General features: G+C 39.5%; 1 protein-coding gene across 6 annotated transcripts in view; it reads right to left on the reverse strand.

Moving 5' to 3' along the window:
• Positions 1-1,009: 1,009 nt before the first annotated feature.
• Positions 1,010-22,893, reverse strand: part of ccdc85ca (coiled-coil domain containing 85C, a) — a 36,916-nt gene continuing 15,032 nt past the window's right edge. The window contains exons 2-6 of one of the 6 annotated variants that reach the window (XM_056393730.1): positions 15,639-15,718; positions 15,112-15,198; positions 11,804-11,902; positions 8,466-8,535; positions 1,010-1,355 (exon numbers count right to left, since the gene is read on the reverse strand). In XM_056393730.1, the coding sequence (XP_056249705.1) occupies positions 1,306-1,355; positions 8,466-8,535; positions 11,804-11,902; positions 15,112-15,198; positions 15,639-15,718 (386 nt within the window). In that variant the 3' untranslated portion in view covers positions 1,010-1,305. Of the gene's footprint in view, positions 1,356-4,397; positions 8,536-9,125; positions 9,150-11,803; positions 11,903-12,872; positions 13,979-15,111; positions 15,199-15,638; positions 15,719-22,893 lie in introns of those variants that run through there. The other 5 variants (XM_056393734.1, XM_056393733.1, XM_056393729.1 and 2 more) reach the window with 5 other exon arrangements.

Genomic DNA, 22,893 nt, shown 5'->3' on the forward strand with positions numbered 1-22,893 from the left:
TTGTCACAGGTTTTGATTTATTTGCAGTTTGTCGTACCAATGCTCAAGGCCCTCATTGTCTGCGCTCCAAACAGAAATGTGTCTTTATTCCCTGTATCTTTATATCTCCTTCAGGTTCAAACAAAAGCACCTCATCTTCACTATTACTATCTCCCTCATTCATCTATATTGGTCTCCTTTGGGATATGAAAAGTTTAAATCACTATAAACATCGTTTTATTATCTACACAGGTACTATTTCATCTATCCTTAGCAGCACTATATACACTCTCTGGCCAGTGCCTCTGTCCCTCAACAGCAGCGACTCTCTCACTGTCCCGTAGGCCCCTTAGCGATGCATGCAAGCTCTTATCAGTCTTTCCCAGACTCAGTCCCATGCCAGTGCAGAGCTTCCCTTCCCTGGGATACCCCGGCAAACAGTCGAAATATTTTGGGGACGAAAAGCTTTATCAACATTGACTGTTTTATCTTTAGTCTTTCTTAGACTCTTTAGCTCCCTACCCGTTCAGGCTCCCTCTTATCTGGAGAATCTTAGCTCTCAGCTGCGACGCAACAATGACGACAGGATGTATCGGCAGAGGCTACACCAGCTTTACTTTTCTTATTCTCTCTTACACTTTTTAGCTTTAGACTCTTTACCTGTACAGACTCCCTCTTCTCTAAAGTATTTTTTTTCGCTCCCAGCTGGATTGCTACTATATGCCTCCAACTCTCAAGACAAATTCACAAGTTTTAACAACTTCACCACATTTGATCTGGTACAGCACTATTTATTTACAGTCTATGTTTCAGGATAACAGCTAATGTTACCTGCGTTGTTGACACTTTAAGGTTTAAGGCTCACCTTACAGTAGTTAAGGAGCATGATATTGTTGGGGAAGTGAAGAATATTTCATCAATACAATTCATATAACATTTCTTTAATTCATTGTAGTTTCAGTAATCCCATGATAGGTGAAAGCTAAGCAATGTTAATGACTAATAAAATCTTTTCTGACTTTCAGGTAGGACAGAAGGAGACTGTCAGTGATTGTTATAAAATCATTTAATAAATCTCTAATAAACACAGACAATGAATAACAAGTACGTTGTGCTCTTTCTGCTGTGCTGTCTTAACATACAGTCGGCACCATAATGAGGAAAAAAAAGATGCTAACAACCAAAAATATGTGAATACTGTATTTGATCTTTTTCACAAACAAAGAACACACCATTACGGAGCTTAATATTTGGTTTATGAGAAATAAGGAACAGGGAAAGGCTTGTAAAACCCAAGGAGTTGAGACGCAGGTTGAGGGTGTTGTCTCATTGCAGGAAATCTTCAGGTGCCATTGAATCTCCCTTTGGCTCTTGTGCTGAAAAAGAGGGGAAAAACAAGGGTTAGAGAAAAGGTTAGACATACCCATACATCTGAGAAGATTCTCAGTCATCCAGGTCATGGTTATCCAAGAAAAGTGGACGTAGTTGTTGATATTTGAAGATGTTTCACCTCTCATCCAAGAGGCCTCTTTAGCTCTGAACTTTGTTCTAGTGTTTAAAGCCAAGTCTAGTTGCCCTTGATTCAACCTTTATTGGACACCTCTGTATAGGTTTGGACAGGAAATTGCCTTGGGAGATTATTGAAGTTATGGAGCTTCATTAGTTGTGATCATCAACATCTTTTGCTGCTGATGTCAAACAACGTATGACAAGTGGCATGATTTACTGATGTTTTGTTAGTTAGTGAGTTTTTTATTTGTCAAGTATGTTTTAGCTTACTTATAGCGTACTAATATACACAAACAAGATTAGTCATATGATAAAGTAGTATAATACACTGCTCAAAAAAATTAAGGGAACACTTGAATCACACATCGGATCCTGATAAACAAATTACTCAAGTTAAAAATCTTTACTGATGTACATTGTATTTGTTGAGAACAAAATGACATAACAAGGGTCAATGGAAACCAAAATCATCAACCCATTGAGGGCTGGATTCACAATCACACCGAAACTGTCAGTAGTGTGTATGGACCCCACATGCCTGTATAAACTCCCTACAACATCTGGGCATGCTCCTGACGAGTGGGCGGATGGTGTCTTTGGTGGTACTTGGCGGCATGGGATGAACCGATACATAACGTCCCATAGGGGCCCAGTTGGATTTAGGTCAGGGGAACGCGAGGGCCAGTCAAAAGCATCAATGCCTTCGTCATCCAGGAACCGCCTACACACTCTGGCCACATGAGGCCGGGCGTTGTCCTGCACCAGGAGGAACTCAGGGACCACTGCACCAGCGTCAGGTCTGACAATCGCTCTGAGGATTTCATGGCGGTACCTAACAGCAGTCAGGGAACCGTTAGCTATGACATGGGGGTCTGTGCGACCCTCCAAGGATATGCCTCCCCCAGACTATCACTGACCCACCGCCAAACCAGTCATGCTGGATGATGTTACAGGCAGCATTCACCACCAGACTCCTTCATGCCTGTCACATGCGCTCAGGGTGAACCTGCTCTCATCTGTGAAGAGAACAGACCTACCAATTCTGGTGTTCTCTGGTGAATGCTATTCAACAGCTGCAAGTGCTCCATATTCTGTTCCCTTTCACTTTATTATAAACATCAAATTGAATTTGAATTATTATTGGAAAAAAATAAGACAGCTGATTCACTGGATCTGGATTCTTCCTGTGGGACAGGTGACCTTGGGCTAAGGTGATTTCATCTCACCTTCTGACCCTCAGCACAGGAGCCCAGGGCTGTGTCCTGACACCGCGATTAAATTATTCTGTGTTGTGCCATAAAGAAGACCTGTTGCCACAGCTGCAACTCTTTGTCATTATAAAGACCAGAGCTGGAAACGTGGACACATGATGAACTGGAAAATGTCTTTACAAAGGTTGTACCACAAAAGTATTGAAGGCCAGTTAGTTACACACTGTAAAGAACCATAAAGTGACTAATCCGTCTTTGACGTCTTCACTCTGCACTAAACGTTCACTCAGCCATTGACACCAACACAGGCTTATACAAAAAGAATATTCCAATTTTATTTGAAAATCATCTATAGTCTTTTTCATGTTTCATGGCATTATTATTATATTGCTAAAATACATTTTCAGCATCTTATTTAAAAATATAAAGGCATGGTACTCAACGGTAACCTACACAAGATATGTATCAACAAACAGCTTCTTCAGGGGTATATTACAAAAAGTGGGGGTCTATTCCAGAAAGCAGATTTAGTGAAAGCTCACTTACATGTTTACGAACATGACCTCAGATATTAAACATGGAGGCTTCACCCTCACATCAAATTAAAATCTGCACTGTCTGTCTTTATAACTGTCAGACTCTGTGGACATTAAGACGCCTGTCAGATTGTCAATCAGTTCCTCTGCACTGGAACATTTACTAGACATTCATCACTGTAAAAGAAACAAAAGCAAACTGGTGTAAAGCTTTAGACACACATGACTCTGGTCAATGAGGAATTATTTCTCATGTTCTGATTGGTCGCACTGATAAACAGTCCTATCATGGCTGACATATACTGCTGTAGATGATGATACTTCTGAGTGACAGTAATGCAGCTGAAAATACTTTTAAAAACTGGACTAAATGTAGTTTAAAAGTGAGGTTTTGACTAGCGGCTGCAGATAGTCTGAAACTTTTAACAGCATTTAAGTTAATGTATATAAATTTACTACATGTTCAAATACAGTCATTGATGCTGTTGAGCGAGATTTTAAAATGTAAAGTAGACATCTGGAAATTTACACTCAGCTTTAACCTCGACACTTTTTCAACTGAAAATCACCAAAGTCATGAGGCTGTTCCTGGGTCAGAATCTGAGGTTACAATTATAGATCTATGAACCTCTGTCTGATCTGTTTCATTTATATTTTCATCTTCTGCTGCAGAAGAACTTGGTCTGCATCAGGTTACATCTAAATAAACATATTTAAACATTTAATCTAACAAACAGTAGGTACAGAAATAAAAGTCTGCTAAATAACAGTCTAGTGGACGACACTGAATAAAATGTGACTTTTAACTACTGTTTTACAGTTTTGTTTTTTTTTATAAATAATTTAATGTCACATCTTTCTGGCACCACTGGATTAAAATGGAGGCTCTACTCTTTATTTACCCCTTGCCATGGTGATTTGTTGATTCGGAGATCCATTGATGATGACTTTATATTCCTCATGAGCTCAGACTGAACATACTCAGAGTTGATTGAACTAACTCAGATCAGCTTTTCTGGAACCGAAAACTCAGAGTTTCCCATCTCAGAGTTCAGGGTTAAATTCAGAGTTTAATAAACTATTTCTGGAAGAGACCCCAGGTCTTTCTCTAAAATACACTGTTGCAGAGGAATATTTCAGAGTCAGTAATTCAATGACAAAATATATTTGAATGTCACAATATTCTTCAAACACAACGTTATGCTTTCAACAGAGTCAGCAGTCAGCAGTTTTGTGGATTAAGGGTTTTCAACAAACAACTAACCCTCAGTTTACAAATTTATAAGGACTGAACAAGTCGGTAAGTCTGTACTTTCTTTTAGTCTGCTTGAAAATAAAACAACTTGTTTCAGACTGTATGAATTATATCATATCATATTATATTAATGTATGAATATCTCAATGACTCTCAAATGTATTATAATACATGACTGTGCACATCATCCTGGAAAAATATAAAAGTTGGCTTGAACATTTCAATCTGACAAGTGTGTGTTACATTGAGGTAATAGTGTAAACTGCCAGTACCATTTTACAATAAGACTAGGCCTACTCTTATAAAGGATTTATGAATGGTTTAAAATTAGGTTATTAAATTGCTTGTTAGCACTTTATAAATCATAAATAAACAATTATAAACTAATTATAACACAATTTTCATACATTGTTGAAGGCTCACTATTTCCCAAGATCAAGTTAATGCTTATTAATTGCTCCTGAGTTTCCCCCAGGGCATAAATTAAGTATCTATCTATCTATCTATCTATCTATCTATCTATCTATCTATCTATCTATCTATCTATCTATCTATCTATCTATCTATCTATCTATCTATCTATCTATCTATCTATCTATCTATCTATCTATCTACCAATCTATCTATCTATCTATCTATCTATCTATCTATCTATCTATCTATCTATCTATCTATCTATCTATCTATCTATCTATCTATCTATCTATCAACTACTCATTAATGTTAATAATGAGTTACTACCATTTATAACTGGTAAAAGGCAGCCTTATAGTAACTCCTTAGTAAATTATGCTGTGTTTCACATTTTACAACAAGGCTCCCTTTTACCAGTTATAAATGTTTGTAACTGATAAATAAAAGTTTGTTTAAACATGAATGTATAAAACCTCCTGTCTCTGCAGTGGCAGTAAAAGACTAACCCATTTTTCCCCTTATTTGTATGGCCATGTTAGTGCTGATGGAGCCACACTGAACAGACTGTGGGATACGAACTGAAAGCGATGTATTATTGTGGACATGTGTGTGCATACAGAATAATGTAAGTTGGCACCTAACACCTGTTATTGTTCTTGTTTGAGTGGAATTATTGTATGATGATGCCCCAGAGATTACATTTCTGTTGCACTGTTAAAGCTGAATCCTGTGAAGCTAATCGTTCAAGCTAGCACTGAAGACCATGAGGCAGCCTGATCCAGTAATGTGGTCATGTGCAGTACTATACTTGTGTGTTCTCAATACCTGTGTGTTTGACATGCAGTCTTTTATGGTTATGTGGACATAGACATAGATCATTAGTTGTAGTATTGTATTGTATTTTATGTATTGTATGTACCTGTATTCCAGAACCAATTCCCTATTCTTATAAAATGTTATAGATAGATAGATAGATAGATAGATAGATAGATAGATAGATAGATAGATAGATAGATAGATAGATAGATAGATAGATAGATAGATAGATAGATTGATAGATACTTTATTTATCCCCTAGGGGAAATTCATGTGTCCATTAGCTCATTGTTGATAAAAAAAAAAATAATAAAAACAGTTAATAATAAATATACAATAATAATTAGATTAGTCCACTTCCTTTGGCTGAGGTGTTGTATAGCCTGATGGCAGTGGGAACAAAGGATCTCCTGAACCTCTCTGTTCTGCAGCGCAGTGAGATGAGACGTTTGCTGCAGCTGTAGCTGCTTCTCTGTCCTGCAAGAATGTTGTGGAGAGGATGGTTGGTATTGTCCAAGATGGCCTCCATCTTACATTGCATGTGTCTCTCCACAACAGTCCTGAGTGAGTCCAGACTCCTGCCAAGCACAGACCCAGCCTTTTTTACCAGCTTGTCCAGTCTCTTTGTGTTCATATCGGACATGCTGCTGACCCAGCAGACTGCAGCATAAAACAGTACACTGTCCACCACTGACTGATAAAACATGTGTTATGTTATGTCTTATACCATTTCACATGTCCATGTATAACCCTTTGAAGGGGGAATAAAAGCCTTAACAGTTAAATTGGATATTCTGTGGGAAGTAATTTCTTCATAGTTGGTTGTCTGCACTTTCTCACCAAGGACAGGACTATCTAGCTGCAACACACCAGTTTGGCACACACACTGTGTCTTTAACAATGAAGACAAATGGGGGGGGGTTCAGCTCAGTGAACAACAGGCCACAGAGATGTGAACAGTGGGACGAAGAATGGGTGAGCAGTTCAACAAGTAAAGGAAGGTTATTACCTGTGTTCTACCTGGAATGCTAAAGTCCTAAAGAAGAGACCAACCAGCAGAAAGCATCTCCATGTTAGTATCCACTGTGCACAACAAGCTGATCAACAGCTGTGATTAGAATGAGGACGGCTGCTGAGAACATGTCAAGGTAAACAACAATACCGAGGCCTTAGAGGATGAATCTGGTCACTTGATATGATCATGTGATCTGCCATAATTTGATCCGCCAAATCAAACTTTCTGACCATTAAGATCCTGATGGTGGTTCATTGCTAGAAATTTAGGAAACATGTGATGAAGCAGCAGGTGCAAATGCTGGATGGTTGAGAAAACAAAGAAAGCTCACTAATGAGATATGAGGCTGTACAGTACAGATACATGTGGGCTCACTATTTGGCAAGCAATTGGTCACTGTTGCACTTTCTATCTTGTGTTATAACAGCTTATAAATGATTTATAAAGTGTTAACAAGCTAATTAATAAACTACTTATAGACCATTCATAAATGTTTTATAAGGGTAGTCTCATTGTAAAGTGGTAGCCTACCAAACTGGCGGAGAAGACGAACAGGCAGAATGTATGAACGTATGAATGAAGAACATGAATCATAGGCAGAGCATGTCAGTGTGCCAGCTCATGATTACAGTGGTTTCCTTCACTGCAGGAGTCCCATGGTACAAGGACATGTAGGCACCTGCACAGTCCACATTTCATAAATTGTACAGCCATATTTTTGACATTCGCTCACAGGACATCACAGACTACTAACCTAAAATGGCCATGGCAGGAATTAAATTATTGGAACTGCAGCGTTCATTCACCTGAACAATTGTAAGCTGTCTTATCCACACACACTGAGAGACTCAGGAAATTGCCATGTTAAAGGTACTTGGCAGTAACACCGGGAGCTCTAGCTTATTAGCTAACAAGATACACCATATAAATAATACAGTTTGATGGGGGCTGTGCTGAACTAACGATGTCCTGTCTCTGTGAAGTTGATATCAGTCTCACTGTGGGTAAGACAGCACAGCCATGTCTCCCAAGAAGTGAAACCAATGCCGACGGAATAGAGACACTGACTATGGTCGAGAATTCGGTTCATTCGTGTGCAACACAGTGAGTGTGACATTTCTCATTTTCACAGCTTCATGTGTAGGAGTTGTGGTCTGATCGTGACTGAGTATTAATAAATACAGAAATGATAAGTTATAGAGTCAAGAGTCAAGAGCAGTGTTAGTGCATGCTTGTATACTTCTACTGTTTCTGTATTAACATTAAAAGAGGAAGATAAATAGACTTTTGATGATTTTGTGTTCATAAGATAACTTGCAAGTAGCAGTCGTATTTCAACAGGCTCATCAACATGTGAAGTTTGTGACCCAAGTCTCAGACAGGTTATGATGAGGTAAGCTTCAATCCTTCATAGACTTTGTCAATTCTAACTGTGCTTTCACAGCTGTGGTGATTGCCACGTGTTGTACCTCTTCTGCTGTACCTTTTCTGTTTTCGAAGATGATGGTAAACCCAAACCCGGCGTTTATAGTCTATGTGTGAGATCCAGATCCAAGATTGGTGGTTTGTTGGCATTTCAGGACTATGTCCCGGTAGAACTGAGACGTACATCCGTCAGTTTAATTCAGACTGAGGACGCTGTAATTCATCAGCCAAGAGAAAACACTGAGTTTAAAAGCTTCCAGTCCAAACTGGGATTGTAGGTCTGCTGGGAACATTGGTGGCTTCACCTGGTGTTTGACAACTAAGAGGGCCCTTTGAACTGGAGCCAGCAGCATCACCCAGCTTCCTCCAAACCACCTGAGAGGGAAAACAACACTGTCAGACAGAAACAGGCATGCTTTATCATTATCAGTCATGTCATATACACACACATATATATACTGACTCCTAACTGGACAGATTTGAAAGAGAAGAAATGTATATTTATGGATTTGGATTGTATAACAAACATAAATCAGCAGCTCTGTTGTGTCTACATTTATGTGTGCGGTGTTCAAACTCAGATTAAGGAAAAGGGGAAAAAAAACTCTTTTAAAGAAGTAAGAGAGTTGGAAATGATCCGTAATTAAGTTTCACTTTCAGTTTTCAGTGGATCACAGAAAGGTGCAACACCTGGACTCCTGGTGTCTCGGCAAAGAAAGACATCGACGTTCAGCTCATGGTACAACATAAAGACGCTACTGGTATGGATTAAATGAACATTATCAACCGGAGGCAATGATTTGATTCATTTTTGGATGTTTGTTGCACTAATCTGATTGAGTTATGGGGATGTGAATATTATTTAAAATTATTTAGCATAATGCTGCAAGCTAAAATGTGAGAGTATGGTTTACTGTTAATGAAATATAACTAAACGAATGTACTGTACTGTAAACTCTACTCACCACTCAGTATCAGAACAAACTGGACTGAGAATAAAAGGAAGAAAAGCAAAGTGAATTGTCTTGTATGGTCACCAAGCCTTTTTCAAGTTTGAACAGGAGCTGAACAAAAAAATCTGTTATAACTTGACAATGTGGGTCTGCAGTGATGAAACTACACTCACTTTAAATGTGGGATTGTGGGATGGCATGTTCTCCTTTCCTTACGTAGGATCAATTAGAGAATTGGACCAGCTCTTATCATGGCTGCTGCTCAGATATTTCCGAGTCATTTCACTCAGTTAGGAACCTTCCTAAGCAAAACAGACTTTGTCTGCAGCCTTGGACTCAAAGATTAACTGATTAGATTTTGGTAGGCAAAGGTCAGGGTGATTTCACACTGTTGGAACGCCCAGAGGGAATTTTGGAACATCATGCACAAGTACTTACTGTCATACTGAAACTACATGAAGTACTTTTACTGTGTTACTGTAACTACATGAAGTACTTTTACCGCCATACTGTAACTGCATGAAGTACTTTTATAGCTTGAAGTACTTTTTTCTGATTCTCCTTTTTTACTTGTAGGTAGGTACGTAGGTTGGTGGGTGGATGGATGGATGGATGGATGGATGGATGGATAGATAGATAGATAGATAGATAGATAGATAGATAGATAGATAGATAGATAGATAGATAGATAGATAGATAGATAGATAGATAGATAGATAGATAGATAATAATTCCTTTATTTATATAGCACCTTTAAAAACAAGGGTTTACAGAGTGCTTTGACATAAAAGCACAAACATACAAGAGAACAAGGGCAGAAGAACCCAAACAACAGCGCCATATAAACCCATAAGAGCCCAAGCAAGCAACCCAAGCACAAGAACCCAACAACATAAACTGAGACCAGGAGGACCAAAGTAAGATGTAGGATGATGTAAGCAATTAAAGGGAAGAGGAATAATAAAAGGGGGTGTAGGCACTAAAACAACATAAAGCAACAGAATGAGATAAAAATAATTAATACCAATAAGGGCATAAAGGGGTAAAAACAGTAAGAACAGTGCATTAAAATAAGGTAAAAAAGCGATAAAGGGAATAAAAACAAATAAGAACAGATAAAAAACATTTGTAAAGAGATAGAACAATAAGGAATAAAAAAGAGATAATAAGGATAAATGAAAGCCATAAAAAAAATAAAAGGAAATAAAAGCAATACAAAGAAATTGAGGATGTTAGGCGCTAGCACCGAGCTGCCCAGTTTGTTTGTGTGGACCTCATCGGTCCTGTAAAAAGAAGAACGGCTCCAAAACAGATTAAAATTGTCAATAAAACCGAAGTTGTGAGCACAGCAAGTGGACTGGAGCCAGGTGTTGAGGTTGAGGTTTCCGCAGCTTTTTAAAAGGCTAAACTGGTCATTAAAGTCCATTTTTGTCAGCTCAGATTGCCGACTAGCCATGTCATTACAGCCCACATGGACTAGCACCCGGTGTCCTGGGCCAGAATCCTGCGCCAGGTGGAGGAGGTTGAGGTCCAGGAGAAGTTGGCTTTCCAGTGGGATTGTCAGCCACCTGGGCACCGTCAGCACTGTCAGCTACCAGCGGAGGTTGGTAGGCGCTGTGGATGTGTCCTGGTCCAGGAGAGGAAGAGGCGCAGGGGCATCAGATGGGTGGACCGGGTTGTCATCTGCTAAGGCGGCAAAGTGGTTGGAGAGGCTCAAGCAAGGGGGAGAGATGAACCCGTACAAGCCCCTCTTGCAGCCACAGACTACCACCTCAGCCCAGGTTGACCCATGGCTGGAAGGTGGTGGGGTCCCACGCCACTGTGCCCTGGAAGGCTGAGCTGAGCTTTTTGGACTGTCCGTACACCAAATCCAGGTAGCTGGACAGTAGGGAGTCCTTCTTCTGAAGTTCCTCAAAGAGCCAGCCTATGTCTTCTTTCAAGTCAGCAATCTCTTTATTGGCTTTAAGTAGCATTGCGCTGCCATCGCTGGGCATAGTTGGCTTAAAAGTGACTGGCTAGCTTAGTTGCTAGGCTAAGAACAAACTTTGCTGTGCTAGCAACAGTCCCAGTGTTGATGTCCCTCTCACTGGTACAGCCGTGCTTTCTCACTATGTTCCCCAAAAATACCAAAAGTTAGACAACAAAGCTCGTCCCTTGTGTCTAATGTGAGCTTCCTCTTACATTAAGCTCCAATTGCAGCAGATGTCTAAGATTTCTCCAAATCTTACGCATGAGTTAGACCAGAGCCATAGATAGATAGACAGACAGACAGACAGACAGACAGACATGTTTTTGGCCATAACCAACAAATTCATTCACTAATTATGACACAGTTTAACTCAAATGTCTATAAGGATAAAATGAAGTGATGACATTTTATATCCAAAAGGTCAAAGGTCAACTTCACTACCACAGTAAAAGTACTTCATGTAGTTTCACTTCTACAAAAACACCTCTGATCATTATTCAATGCTGTAACTCAGGAAGGAGAGACTGTGACCATATTTCCTGATACTTGGCTCGTTAATATTTGTAGTACTGTTAGTTTTGTATAGACAGACATGTTTCTATATACTGAACAAAATAGAAGATAATAAGAATGAAACCAGGTTCTGACCACCACACGTATCATGAAATCTCCAGGGCTAGGTAGAGTTTAAAGAAAGACAGAAGTTCATTTTTAAACCTACGTTGCACATGTCTCTGACAATGACCTTCTCGTTCTCACTGAGGTCTTCATCATACTCCTGTGAGCTCTGCCTGGCCAGCCTCTCATGGACATCCAGCACCTACACACGCACACACACACACACACACACACACACACATACACACACACAGACACACACACACCCACACACACACACACACACACACACAAGGAGCCGCACAGGCTGCTTAGTAAAAGCTTTAGCTTATATTTGCCACTAGATGGCAGGAAGTGTTTAATGCTGCCACTTCAACCTCATTGTTTAGTTGTGGTCCTCTAAGCATTCAAGCAGTGAAAATGTCTTCATCAAAATGTCACTGTAACTAGTGGATTGGGTCAGTGGAAGTAGCATCAGTCTACCTCCTAATCCGTGTACTGAGTACTGGAGTATTTTCCCATTGCTGTGTCGGTCCTGTGACTGACATCAAATGGTCTTCACTCTCAACAGAGGACATCAGTGACTGGTTACTGTATGATGAACAACCAATCAGAGCTGCAGACAGTGATGAAAAGCAACTGATGAGAAGTAGATTCACTTTACTGAAGTATCAATTTGAGATATTGTACTTTACCTGAGTTTCATGTTACTTTACTGTATACTACTGCACTACATTGATCTGACAGCTGGAGTCAGAGTCAGCTGCAAATAAACATATGATCATCCTATAAAATATAATACACTGAGTACCTTTGCTGTCATACAGTAACTACATGACGCACTTTTACTGTCGTACTGTAACTACATGAAGTACGTTTAATGTCATACTGTTGTTAGGCCTGTTTAATTGTTTATCAGTTTAACAGCTATCGTTGATTATGAAAATATTAATATTAAAATATTATTAAATAATAACTTTAGATGAGTAAAATCCTTGGAGGCACCAGCCTAAAATAGGCAAGGATAGCCAATATTGATTCAGTCTCAAATTATTATTTCTAATCTGTAACTGATAAATAATTAACTTAATAACTATAACCAAACTACCATATCAACAGTATGTAAATGTTGAAGGATCGAAGTTCTAGTGAGTAGAGGTTGACAATACTCACACTTGTGCAACATTAAAGACACCACTAGTTATACTTAAAGACATTTATTTATAATGTAACAAAGTAAACCATACAATGTCTAATCTAAAGTATATACAGGTGTGTGTGTGTGTGTGTGTGTGTGTGTGTCAAGTGTTTGTGTGTTTGGGGGAGTGTCAGTAGGGACACAGAAAAAGGCAAAATGGCTGATTCAAAATGGTCACTGTGACCACATGGCCTTAAAAGGGAAGACTACCACAAATTGGCAATAGACAAAGAAACTACTCAACACCTGGTGTGTGTGGGAGGGAAGGTGTGAGTTTCTTTGTTAGCCTAGCTCATGTAATCTAAAGGTACCAGGTTAGAGGGAGGAGGTTAGCTTCATGCAGGTTCTAGAACTGAGACGTACTGTTATGTGTAAACATATGAGTACCCGATTAACTGTATGACTGACCACAACCTAAGCAAACATTACAACAACAAGACATTAACTGACATGTACATTAACAAAGGTTAAGAGTTCTACTACTTAGCTGTGCTATGCTGTGCTAGGTTAGGTTACGCCCTGTCAGTTAACGCTACCCAGTCCTTGGAACAAAAGAAAAAGGTCCTTTCCAGTGTTGTTGTAAAGTCCAATGGGTTTGCGTGCTTCCTAGAGGAGTGAAGTCCTGTCTGGCTGTGTGGCCTCGGTGTTGCAGAGGAGGCCGCTGGTTTCCTCTTTGTTCTTCTCACAGAGTTAACTATCTCTTGCTAACTGCTGATTCTGAAGAGAACTTGGTTCACGCTCAGTAAATCTTAAACAGGTCACTGGTTTTGAGGAGAAGACTATTGCAGTCTGCTGGGGGCAGGCCTGCAAGGAAGCTGTTGCCTCAGGTAGCAGGGCTGACCTGGGCTGGGAGCCTTGTTGCTCCTTGACGAGCCCAGAGGGAAGAGAGGAGCTGCTGCTCCTGAGCAAGCCGAGGAGAGAAGAGAGGGCGAACAAAGAAGGGGATCTGGTTTTGTCTGGTGACATCCTGGGGGGTCACATATCACACACTGACCAATACTCACTGGTCTGAAGGTCCCTGGGGTAGACTCGTCCCCAGGTGTGAACAGTGAGGAATTGTGGGGAGGTGAGTTCTATTGTCTGTGGAACAAAAGAACATGCGGTCTCCACTATCTTGAATGTACTGAGTCCCAACATACATGAAGTACTTCTACTGTCATACTGTAACTACATTAAGTGCTTTTATTGTCATACTTTAACTACATGAAGTACTTTTATAGCTGATAGATAGATAGATAGATAGATAGATAGATAGATAGATAGATAGATAGATAGATAGATAGATAGATAGATAGATAGATAGATCATTGTCATCACCAACAGCAGAGACAGGGGAGAGCACTGAGACAATATACTGCAGTATAGAGAAGAGAAGAATGACACTAGACAGGAAGAGGAGGTGAGAGGAAGCAGTGGCACTGCTGAGGCAGATACAGTGTGTTCTCATGGCGACAGATGGTGCAGTCGACCTGCTGTGTTTGCAGTAAAATAGGAGTTGATCAATCAGCTGGTCAGACAGGATGTCTGCTGCAGGTTAAGGTTTGAATCAGCAGTGCAGTGTCCGGTCAAAACCAACAGGCTATCTCATTAATATTTAAATATTACATGCAATCATCTGATCATCATCATCTAATTACCACATTATTGCTGTGCTATTATATTATCATTAACCCTATTTATCAGATACCTGATCAGAAATGACTGGGGCATAAATTAAAAAAGATTGCTGTGACACATAAACTCACTGACCAATTTATTAGGTACAACTAGATTAAGCTAATGCAGTATAATACACCATACCTGTCATAGGGGGTTGTCACGTGATACTGTTATTGCATCTTCCACTGTGGACGCTTTTTAATAAATAACTCAAATACACTTCAGTCTTCATACTCGCCGTTTTTATGAGCAGAGTCTTGTCATTTCAGCTGGGACATGTGCTCACTGTTATCACTCATAAAAGGAAATGAATATTGAATGTATTCTCATCTGATAATATTGTTATTGTTTTGCTGCAGATGTGATTCAAATGAACCACCTGAAAGATGGAGGGAGAGCAGAAGAATGAGGGTGAACAAGACCAGATATGAGCTTTTAATATTTTGAGGCCAAGTTCTTATTGCTTGTTTGTTATTGTTAAGAGTCAGTCAAAAACGTAGACACATACACAAACATACACATACGCATGGTTGTCAGTGTTATAGTATACGTACATTGTGCATGTTGTCCTGTGAGTGCTGAGTGTCTGAATGACAGAGAGACAAACCCTTCCTCAGAGTTGTTATGTCCCATCCATTAGCCTGAGGGACAGAGAGAGAGAGAGAGAGAGAGAGAGAGAGAGAGAGACATCACCCTGAATTAACTGTAAGTGAACACAGGGAAATGATGGAAGATGGAGAAGGAGGCAGTGGTAGGACTTACTACTGCTACTGGGAAATCAAACATGCTGCAGTTCCTGGACTTTTTTCTAAAACTAGATTTAAACATTTGATGAGTTTCATTCAGGAAGTTATTTTTTATTGACAAAAAAATTTACTTAATGTTTTTTATTACAAGTGTCAGACTGTGAAAACCTCTGTTTCATCCCATTTATTAAAAATCCCTACAGAGTATACAGAGCGCAATACTGTGTCAACACTTTCCACAGTCTGTGGAGTCTGCAGTTGAGGCCTGCGGCTAAAATAAGTCGAGCACATTGATGTGGTTTGTGGTGTGTAAAGTGATGACAGCGTCAAGTTACCTGTGATAGCAGCTGCTTGTTTTCATCCTCGAGTGTCCTCACCTTGTTCTCCAGCTGTCTGATGTAGCTGGCTGATGCGTCTGGACGAGAAACAACAAAAGAAAACATCACATCTGATGACATCTTGGTCTGAGCAAATGTCAATACAAGTATAGCCAAGTACATAATATTAGGGCATTCTTCTTCATGATTGGACATGAGCACACGATGAGCAGTGTGGAACCTTCTCCCAAATCAGCCAGCTGCCACATGAGGCAGCTTAGTTAGTCTCCACATGAGGCTGAGAGGCCCGTTGTTGATTTTCCCAAACAGATTCTAGTTAAGTTAACTAATCCTAATATTGCATTGTTGTACTCACCGATTCCCAAACATACAGTGGCAAGAGAAAGTATGTGAACCTTTTGGAATGTCATGGTTTTCTGAATAAATATGTCATAAAATCTGATCTGATCTTCATCTAAGTCAAGGGTATTGACAAATATAATGTGTCTAAAATAATAACACAAGAAAAAATCTGATCTTTCATGTCTTTATTGAATATACTCATTCAACATTCAAAATGGCAGTGGAAAAAGTAAGTGAACCTTTAGAATTAATAACTGCTTGACCCCCCCTTAGCAGCAATAACCTCAACCAGGCGTTTCCTGTAGCTCTGGATCAGAACTGCACATCGTTGAGGAATTTTTGCCCATTCTTCCTGGCAGAACTGTTTAAGCTCTGATTTTGTTTTTCTGGAACTATTCTGTTGTGGACTTGCTCCGGTGTTTTGGGTCGTTGTCCTGCATCATCCACTTTCCAGAGAGTTTCAGCTGATGTACAGACATTCTCAGATTATCCTGAAGAATTCTCTGATAAACTTGGGAATTCATCTTCCCCTCAATGATTGCAAGCTGGCCCAAATCATGAGGTTTCCTCCACCATACTTTATGATTGGGATGATGTTTTCATGACGGCTCTTGGTGTCATTTTGACTTGGCGTCCACTTCTTGGTAGAGTAGCAACTGTCCCAAAGTGTCTCCATTTGTAGATTGTTTGTCTAACTGTAGCCTGGTGAATTTCCAAAGTCTTTGAAATCACTTTGTAACCCTTGCCAGCTTTATGTAAATCAACAATTCTTGATCGTAGATCCTCTGAAAGATTTTTGGCGAGGCATGGCTCGACATAAACGTGTTCTTCTTTTGCAAAGCAAACTCCAAAAGTTTGAGGGGTTTTTATCAGTCAAAGTAGCTTTAGTCCACAACCCCAAACTCATTGTCTCAACGAGACTCCAGATGTGCTAAAACCTGACACCAATTAGCTTTTTTGAGGTCATTAATTCAAGGAATACATACTTTTTCCACAAGCACTATGAGGATTTTTTGGTTATTCTCAATAAAGACATGAAAGATCAATTTTTTTTGAGGTATTATTTAAGACACATTATATTTGTCAATACCCTTGACTTAGATGAATATCAGATCACATTTTATGACAAATTTACTCAGAAAACCATGAAATTCCAAAAGGTTCACATACTTTTTCTTGCCACTGTATGTGAATGTAAGAGCTGCTTTCAGAGCGCTATCAATGATGGCAGTTTGAGCTGTGGACATGCAGTACAGTACACAGACAGGCTGCAGTTTGTGTAAAGGTCCATATAATCTAAAGGTAGATGTCCATGTTTTGTTTGATTATAGATCAGGTCTAGGTTCTATATTAATATTGTGAAAGTATCAAAGCCTCAGTCCGCAAAGGAATGCACACAGCCTGTATTCAGAAACTGAGCCTTAAAAACCAGCCGTCAGGACTTCTGGAACTTTGTGATGTCACAACAAAGCAGTCACTGATCAACGTGACTAACACCAGGAACTGCTAGTGCATTCTGAGTGTATTGTATTTCTTGTATTCATTTATTTGTTTTTATAGTGAATCTTTCTTAAGGTCAGCAAATGCTCAAAAGACCTGAGTTTGTAACTTCTTAACTAGCAGCAGGCCTCCAATATAACAAGTTTCTTCACATGGCTTGTTCATTAGACACAGCCAACCAGTCTAGGATCATTTTAACTTTTATATCAATAAAGTTGTGAAAATTAAGGTGCTGGAGTCAAAAACAGCTAAGCTGACTGGAAGACAGGTCACCCAAAACCTGACATGTGAACTTGTGAGTCATGTCATTGCACCCTTAGACTGGTCAGTGACAGACCAGCCAGAGAAACAGGATCAGCCCACTGTCAGAGCAAGAGGGTCTCAGGTCCTCAAACATAAGGACATGAGGACACTTAACAAAATTCTCCAGTCCTTTGCACTAACCTCAACCATTGCAACTCCAACCCATACCTAACCTTAACCAAAACCTGATCCCTAAAACCAAGTCCAGACCCTCAAACAACCCTTTTGTTTTGAGTTGTGAGGCCCAACCAAACTGTCCTCACTTTCAAGGTCTAAAACAAAAACAGCTCCTCTTATCAAAGATAGCCATGCATACACTTGTTACTAATTTTAGTGAGCTGTAGAAGGTTATTATGACAGCAGCTAATGAGGATGTCAGGTGACGTTATATAAAGAGCAATAGAGTCCACGTTAGGAGGACATTGGCGTGGATGGATGGATGATTCAAGAGGACACAGGACTTTGACAGACTGTTTGTTTCCCATCAGAAACCGACTGTCAGCGTTGTTTCATTTAACCACTCTACAACTTGTGTTTATTATTGCATTGTTGGTATTTTATAATGGGCCTAGCAAAGAAACTGTACTTAGTGTTGACCAGTCACATCTGGCCGACACCAGTTTCTTTAATAATGTCGGATAATGATCCAGTGGATCCCTGGTCAAATTATCATGTACCTGACATTTGCTTGTCTCGATGAAATTGTTGTTAGAGAACTGGAAGACTGCTAATTTTATACCACAAATGACAGTATACAAACACAGTTATTCAGTAGATTTCTTTCAACCCTGTCTTCTAGAAATGACCTTCACCCCAACTTCTTCCGACACCAAACAAAACCTCTCCAGGCAACATCCTCCAGACAGCAAATATGTCTTTGAAAATGTAATTAGCAAAACAAATTACTATTAGACAACAGCAATGTCTTGGAGCAAAGGCTGCCTCTGCATCAATGCACTTTCCTTTTTCAAATAAACAAGAAGCACTACACTTTTACACGCAGACGACAATTACAGGGAGCAGATGCCATATAGAAACACACACACACACAAACACAGTAAAAGGGTGATATGAAGACGATAAAAGGATGATTAAAATAAAGACGATAAAGAGCAAGTCTATAAAAATAAGTTTTAAGAGGTGATTTAAAAGAAGTCACTGATTCTGCCTCGTCTCCTCGAGCGGGTCGTTCCAAAGTCGAGGGGTCCTGATGACAAAAGCGCAGCCACCTTTAGATTTAAGCCTCAACTTCGAAATGGGCCAGAGGGGCCCTGCCCAAGGATCTAAGGCTGCATACTGGCTCGTATGTGGTTAATAATTATGTAATGTAGCTTTGGGCCAGGCCCTAGCGTGCTTTACAAGTAGTGTTGCTTTCGTCAACGAAAATTATGACTAAATATCTTCCTCAACGAACCTTTATCACGTGACGAAAACGAGACTAGACGCAACGTAAATGCTGGTCATGTGACGATAACTATAATTAAATATATAATGCAATATTGTTGACGAATAAAGACGAGACTAAATGTGGTTTACAAAATAAAAACTCTGCTAAAATGTCTCTTCATTTTCATTGACTAAAACGAGACGAGACGAAATGTTATAACGTCATTTCGACTTGTTTAGTCGAGTTATTATTATTTTGCAGTATTTCTGTTTCCTGTGTCTCACTTCATCAGGTCGCACTGCGCCGACGCACGCGACTTCACTTCCTCAATCCCCACTCGCGGGCGGCATTTAGAAGTTGCAGCTGCGGTTGAACGTGTTGTGGGTTTGGCTAAAAGAAAATTTTGGTTTTGTCTATACTACTAGGTACTTATACTATAACTGGGTTAAATGATATGCATTACTAGAAAGAGACTAAAATAAAATTTTCATTGACTAAAACTAGACTAAAATAGTCATGGATGATTCTGACTAAAATAAGACTAAAATGTTCAGACTTTTAGTCGACTAAAACTTGACTAGACTAAAAAGAGTATGAACGTGACTAAAACTAATAAAAACTAAAATGACAGCTTGACACAAAGACTAGACTAAAACTAAAATTAAAACAGGCCGCCAAAAACAACACTATTTACGAGTGATCACTAGAATCTTAAGATCAATTCTAAAACAGACAGGGAGCCAATGAAAGAAAGCAAGGATCAGGCTGATGTGATATCATCTGTTAAAACCAGAGGCTGAGCTGCTATTCTGAACTAGTTGGAGGTGGGAGAGTGACCTTTGACCTATGCCTCAGAGGGGGGAGTTATAGTCATCCAATTTTGAGAAAATGAATGTGTTTGATTTTGGAGATGGATCTTATTCGGAGGAAGCATGACTGGACAACTTTTTTGATGTGGTGATCAAAGGTCAGGTTAGAATCAAACAGTATTTGTGGCGATTGGTTGAACAGACCAGGGACCAAGGGCATTCTGAAAGGAACTGATGGAGTTTGGTAGATTAAACAGTATAATTTCTGATTTTGAATTGCTGAGTTGTAGGAAATTTTGTGCCATCCAACAGTTAATGTTGCTGAGACAGTCTAAAACAGCAGCTAGGCTTTCTGGGCAACCAGGTCTTAGCGGAAGATATATCTGTGTGTATATATATCAAGACTGTGTTATTGGAAATGTGTATCACTGAAGTTAAATGTCTATGTCTATGATACACAGTGATACACACACTCTGTCAGGCTGTTTGTCACTTTACTGTCAATTTGTCCATGCAAAGAATCAGTAGATAGAAACTGTCACAACGAACCAGAAGAACCAGTGACATGTTTCCTGACAGATGATTTGTTAACAGGAAGACAGCTGTCTACACTTCAACTGGACACAAGATAAAGACACTGGTACAGACAGTGTTGACCTCAGGGCAAGTCTCTCTCTCACACACACACACACACACACACACACACACACACACACACACACACACACACACTTGCTCTGTCTGGGATGAGACCAGCACACAACCATGTAACAAATGAACAAATGAAAATAACCATCACATGGCTTGATGTTCAAGATGAAGTTCCCATAGAGAATGACATTTAAAGCCTGTTGTTCTGTATCTACATCACATTCAGCATCTTCTCTTACTGCAGAGTGAAGCATGAAGATAAGACACAACATGACATTACAGTAAGCTAGGAGGATTAAGAGACTGCATTCGATTAAATAAAGAGACCAGTAACTGGTTGGTTCGACAAGTGCAAAACGAGTCTGTAGGAATTTGAAAATGATCCCGACAGAAATTTCAGCGAGGATTCATGGTACAATCCTGACGACATGACATTTAAAACCTCAGAGTGACATACGCCTTCTGTACTGACTGTTTCAACGCAGGAGCTGGATGTCCACGCTCCAACACGACGGTCACATATTACCCACCCCCAGCATGCTCCTTTTTTATAGCCTTAAATGTCCAAGCTCCACAGTGCATTACTGACCATCTACATCTCCACTCCACAAGCCAAACTCTTGGATCCTCTACCCAGAGTTTTTCAAGTGCACCTTGGACAGGTGTTAAGACTCAGGGTGATACTGCTGTCCAGTGAGCAGCTCTTTAACTTTGGAATAGCCTCGCATTAAGTCTGACGTCTTTGGAGTCTATATATGATGTTTTACATATGATTAATATAACAAACTATTTTTTGACTCTGCTGCTCTGATACAGATAAAATAAGTAAATGGGTAAAGCCAAGTTAATCCAGAGAAGCTAAATACAGCAATGAAAACAATGAAGAATACACGACAAATAGGGCTAAAACTTATCTGTATTATTTTCTCAATTAAGTGATTAATCTTTGGGCTGTACAATGTCAAGTAAGTTTCCCAGAAATTACGATTTTGTTTCTCTTCTGTGTGACCAACAGTCCAAAACCTAAACCTGCTCCATTTACTGTCATAGATAACAGAAAAACACATCCTCATGTCAGAATTTGGGGCCGGCAGGGGTTTTGCATTTCTGCTTGAAAAATGACTGAAAGAATTAATTGGTTGATCATCTAGAATTGTTTTCAGCTTTATTCTAAAACCAGGACTTAAAGTGAGGAAAATGTCTGTGCCTGAAATATGTTCGGGGGTTGCAAAAAAGAATGGATAGGGTTAGAGTTTAAAAGGGTTTGGTTTCCATTCCTCACCTTGGATACCTAGGCTGCTGTTATACACTCAAAACAAACAAAATATACGCACAAACAAAACACAAAATGGAATATATATATATATATATATACATATATTAGAGTTCCTTTGGTTGTATCAGATGATAAAAACAAAACCTAGCAAAATGTAGCTTACCAGCTTGATGGATGACAGCTGTGGCGCATACACTGCGCTAAAACACCAAGAATCCGGAGATACGCTTTCTTCTTGCAAGAATCTGAATCATACCTGGAGCATATCTGCCGATTTCTTGATATGCTTTATGCCAGGTCAACTACTGAGCCAGCATTTGCCTAATATAGTATACTGTATCCAGATACATCTAGTGTTGCATACATATAAAATATGATATCTGAATATGCCCTCATGCCATATACTGAAATATTTGGACTCAGTATTTGGCTAGAATATGTCAGAATCTTTGGCATGTCCTCATTCTTTGTCATTGAAACATATATGGTGGAATATACTGTACTAATATAACACTAGGTGATATTTTGACTCATATACACACACAAACACACACACACATATATCTATATATATATAACAGTCTCACTCTTTGCTCCATTTTTCTTTAGTGCTGTTGTGTCTGATCTCCAACTATCTCCCTTTTTTGCTCCCTCTGTCTTTCTGTGCTCAGGCTGCCAGGACTGTTCTGCTGTTAGAGCACTGGCACCAAGCCTTACAGTTCAATTCTCACTTATTTTGTTTCGGTCAAGGTACAATTCCTGTTTTAATTAAATTTCCATCTGGACTGGATGAACTGGCGATCTGGAAAACCAGGTTAAACAGTATCCAGGTCTAACTCAAAAATGACAAACCGTACAGAAAAAACACTTCAAGTGGCATAAATGTATGATTAATGATGTCAACAGACGTTTTTAGCAAAGTCATATCAATGTATCAAAGAATCTGGAGATAGATATGATGAGGATATGAGTCAGAAACAGTGA

This window comes from Seriola aureovittata, chromosome 13 (assembly GCF_021018895.1).
Source record: "Seriola aureovittata isolate HTS-2021-v1 ecotype China chromosome 13, ASM2101889v1, whole genome shotgun sequence".
Classification (NCBI taxonomy): Eukaryota; Metazoa; Chordata; class Actinopteri; order Carangiformes; family Carangidae; genus Seriola; species Seriola aureovittata.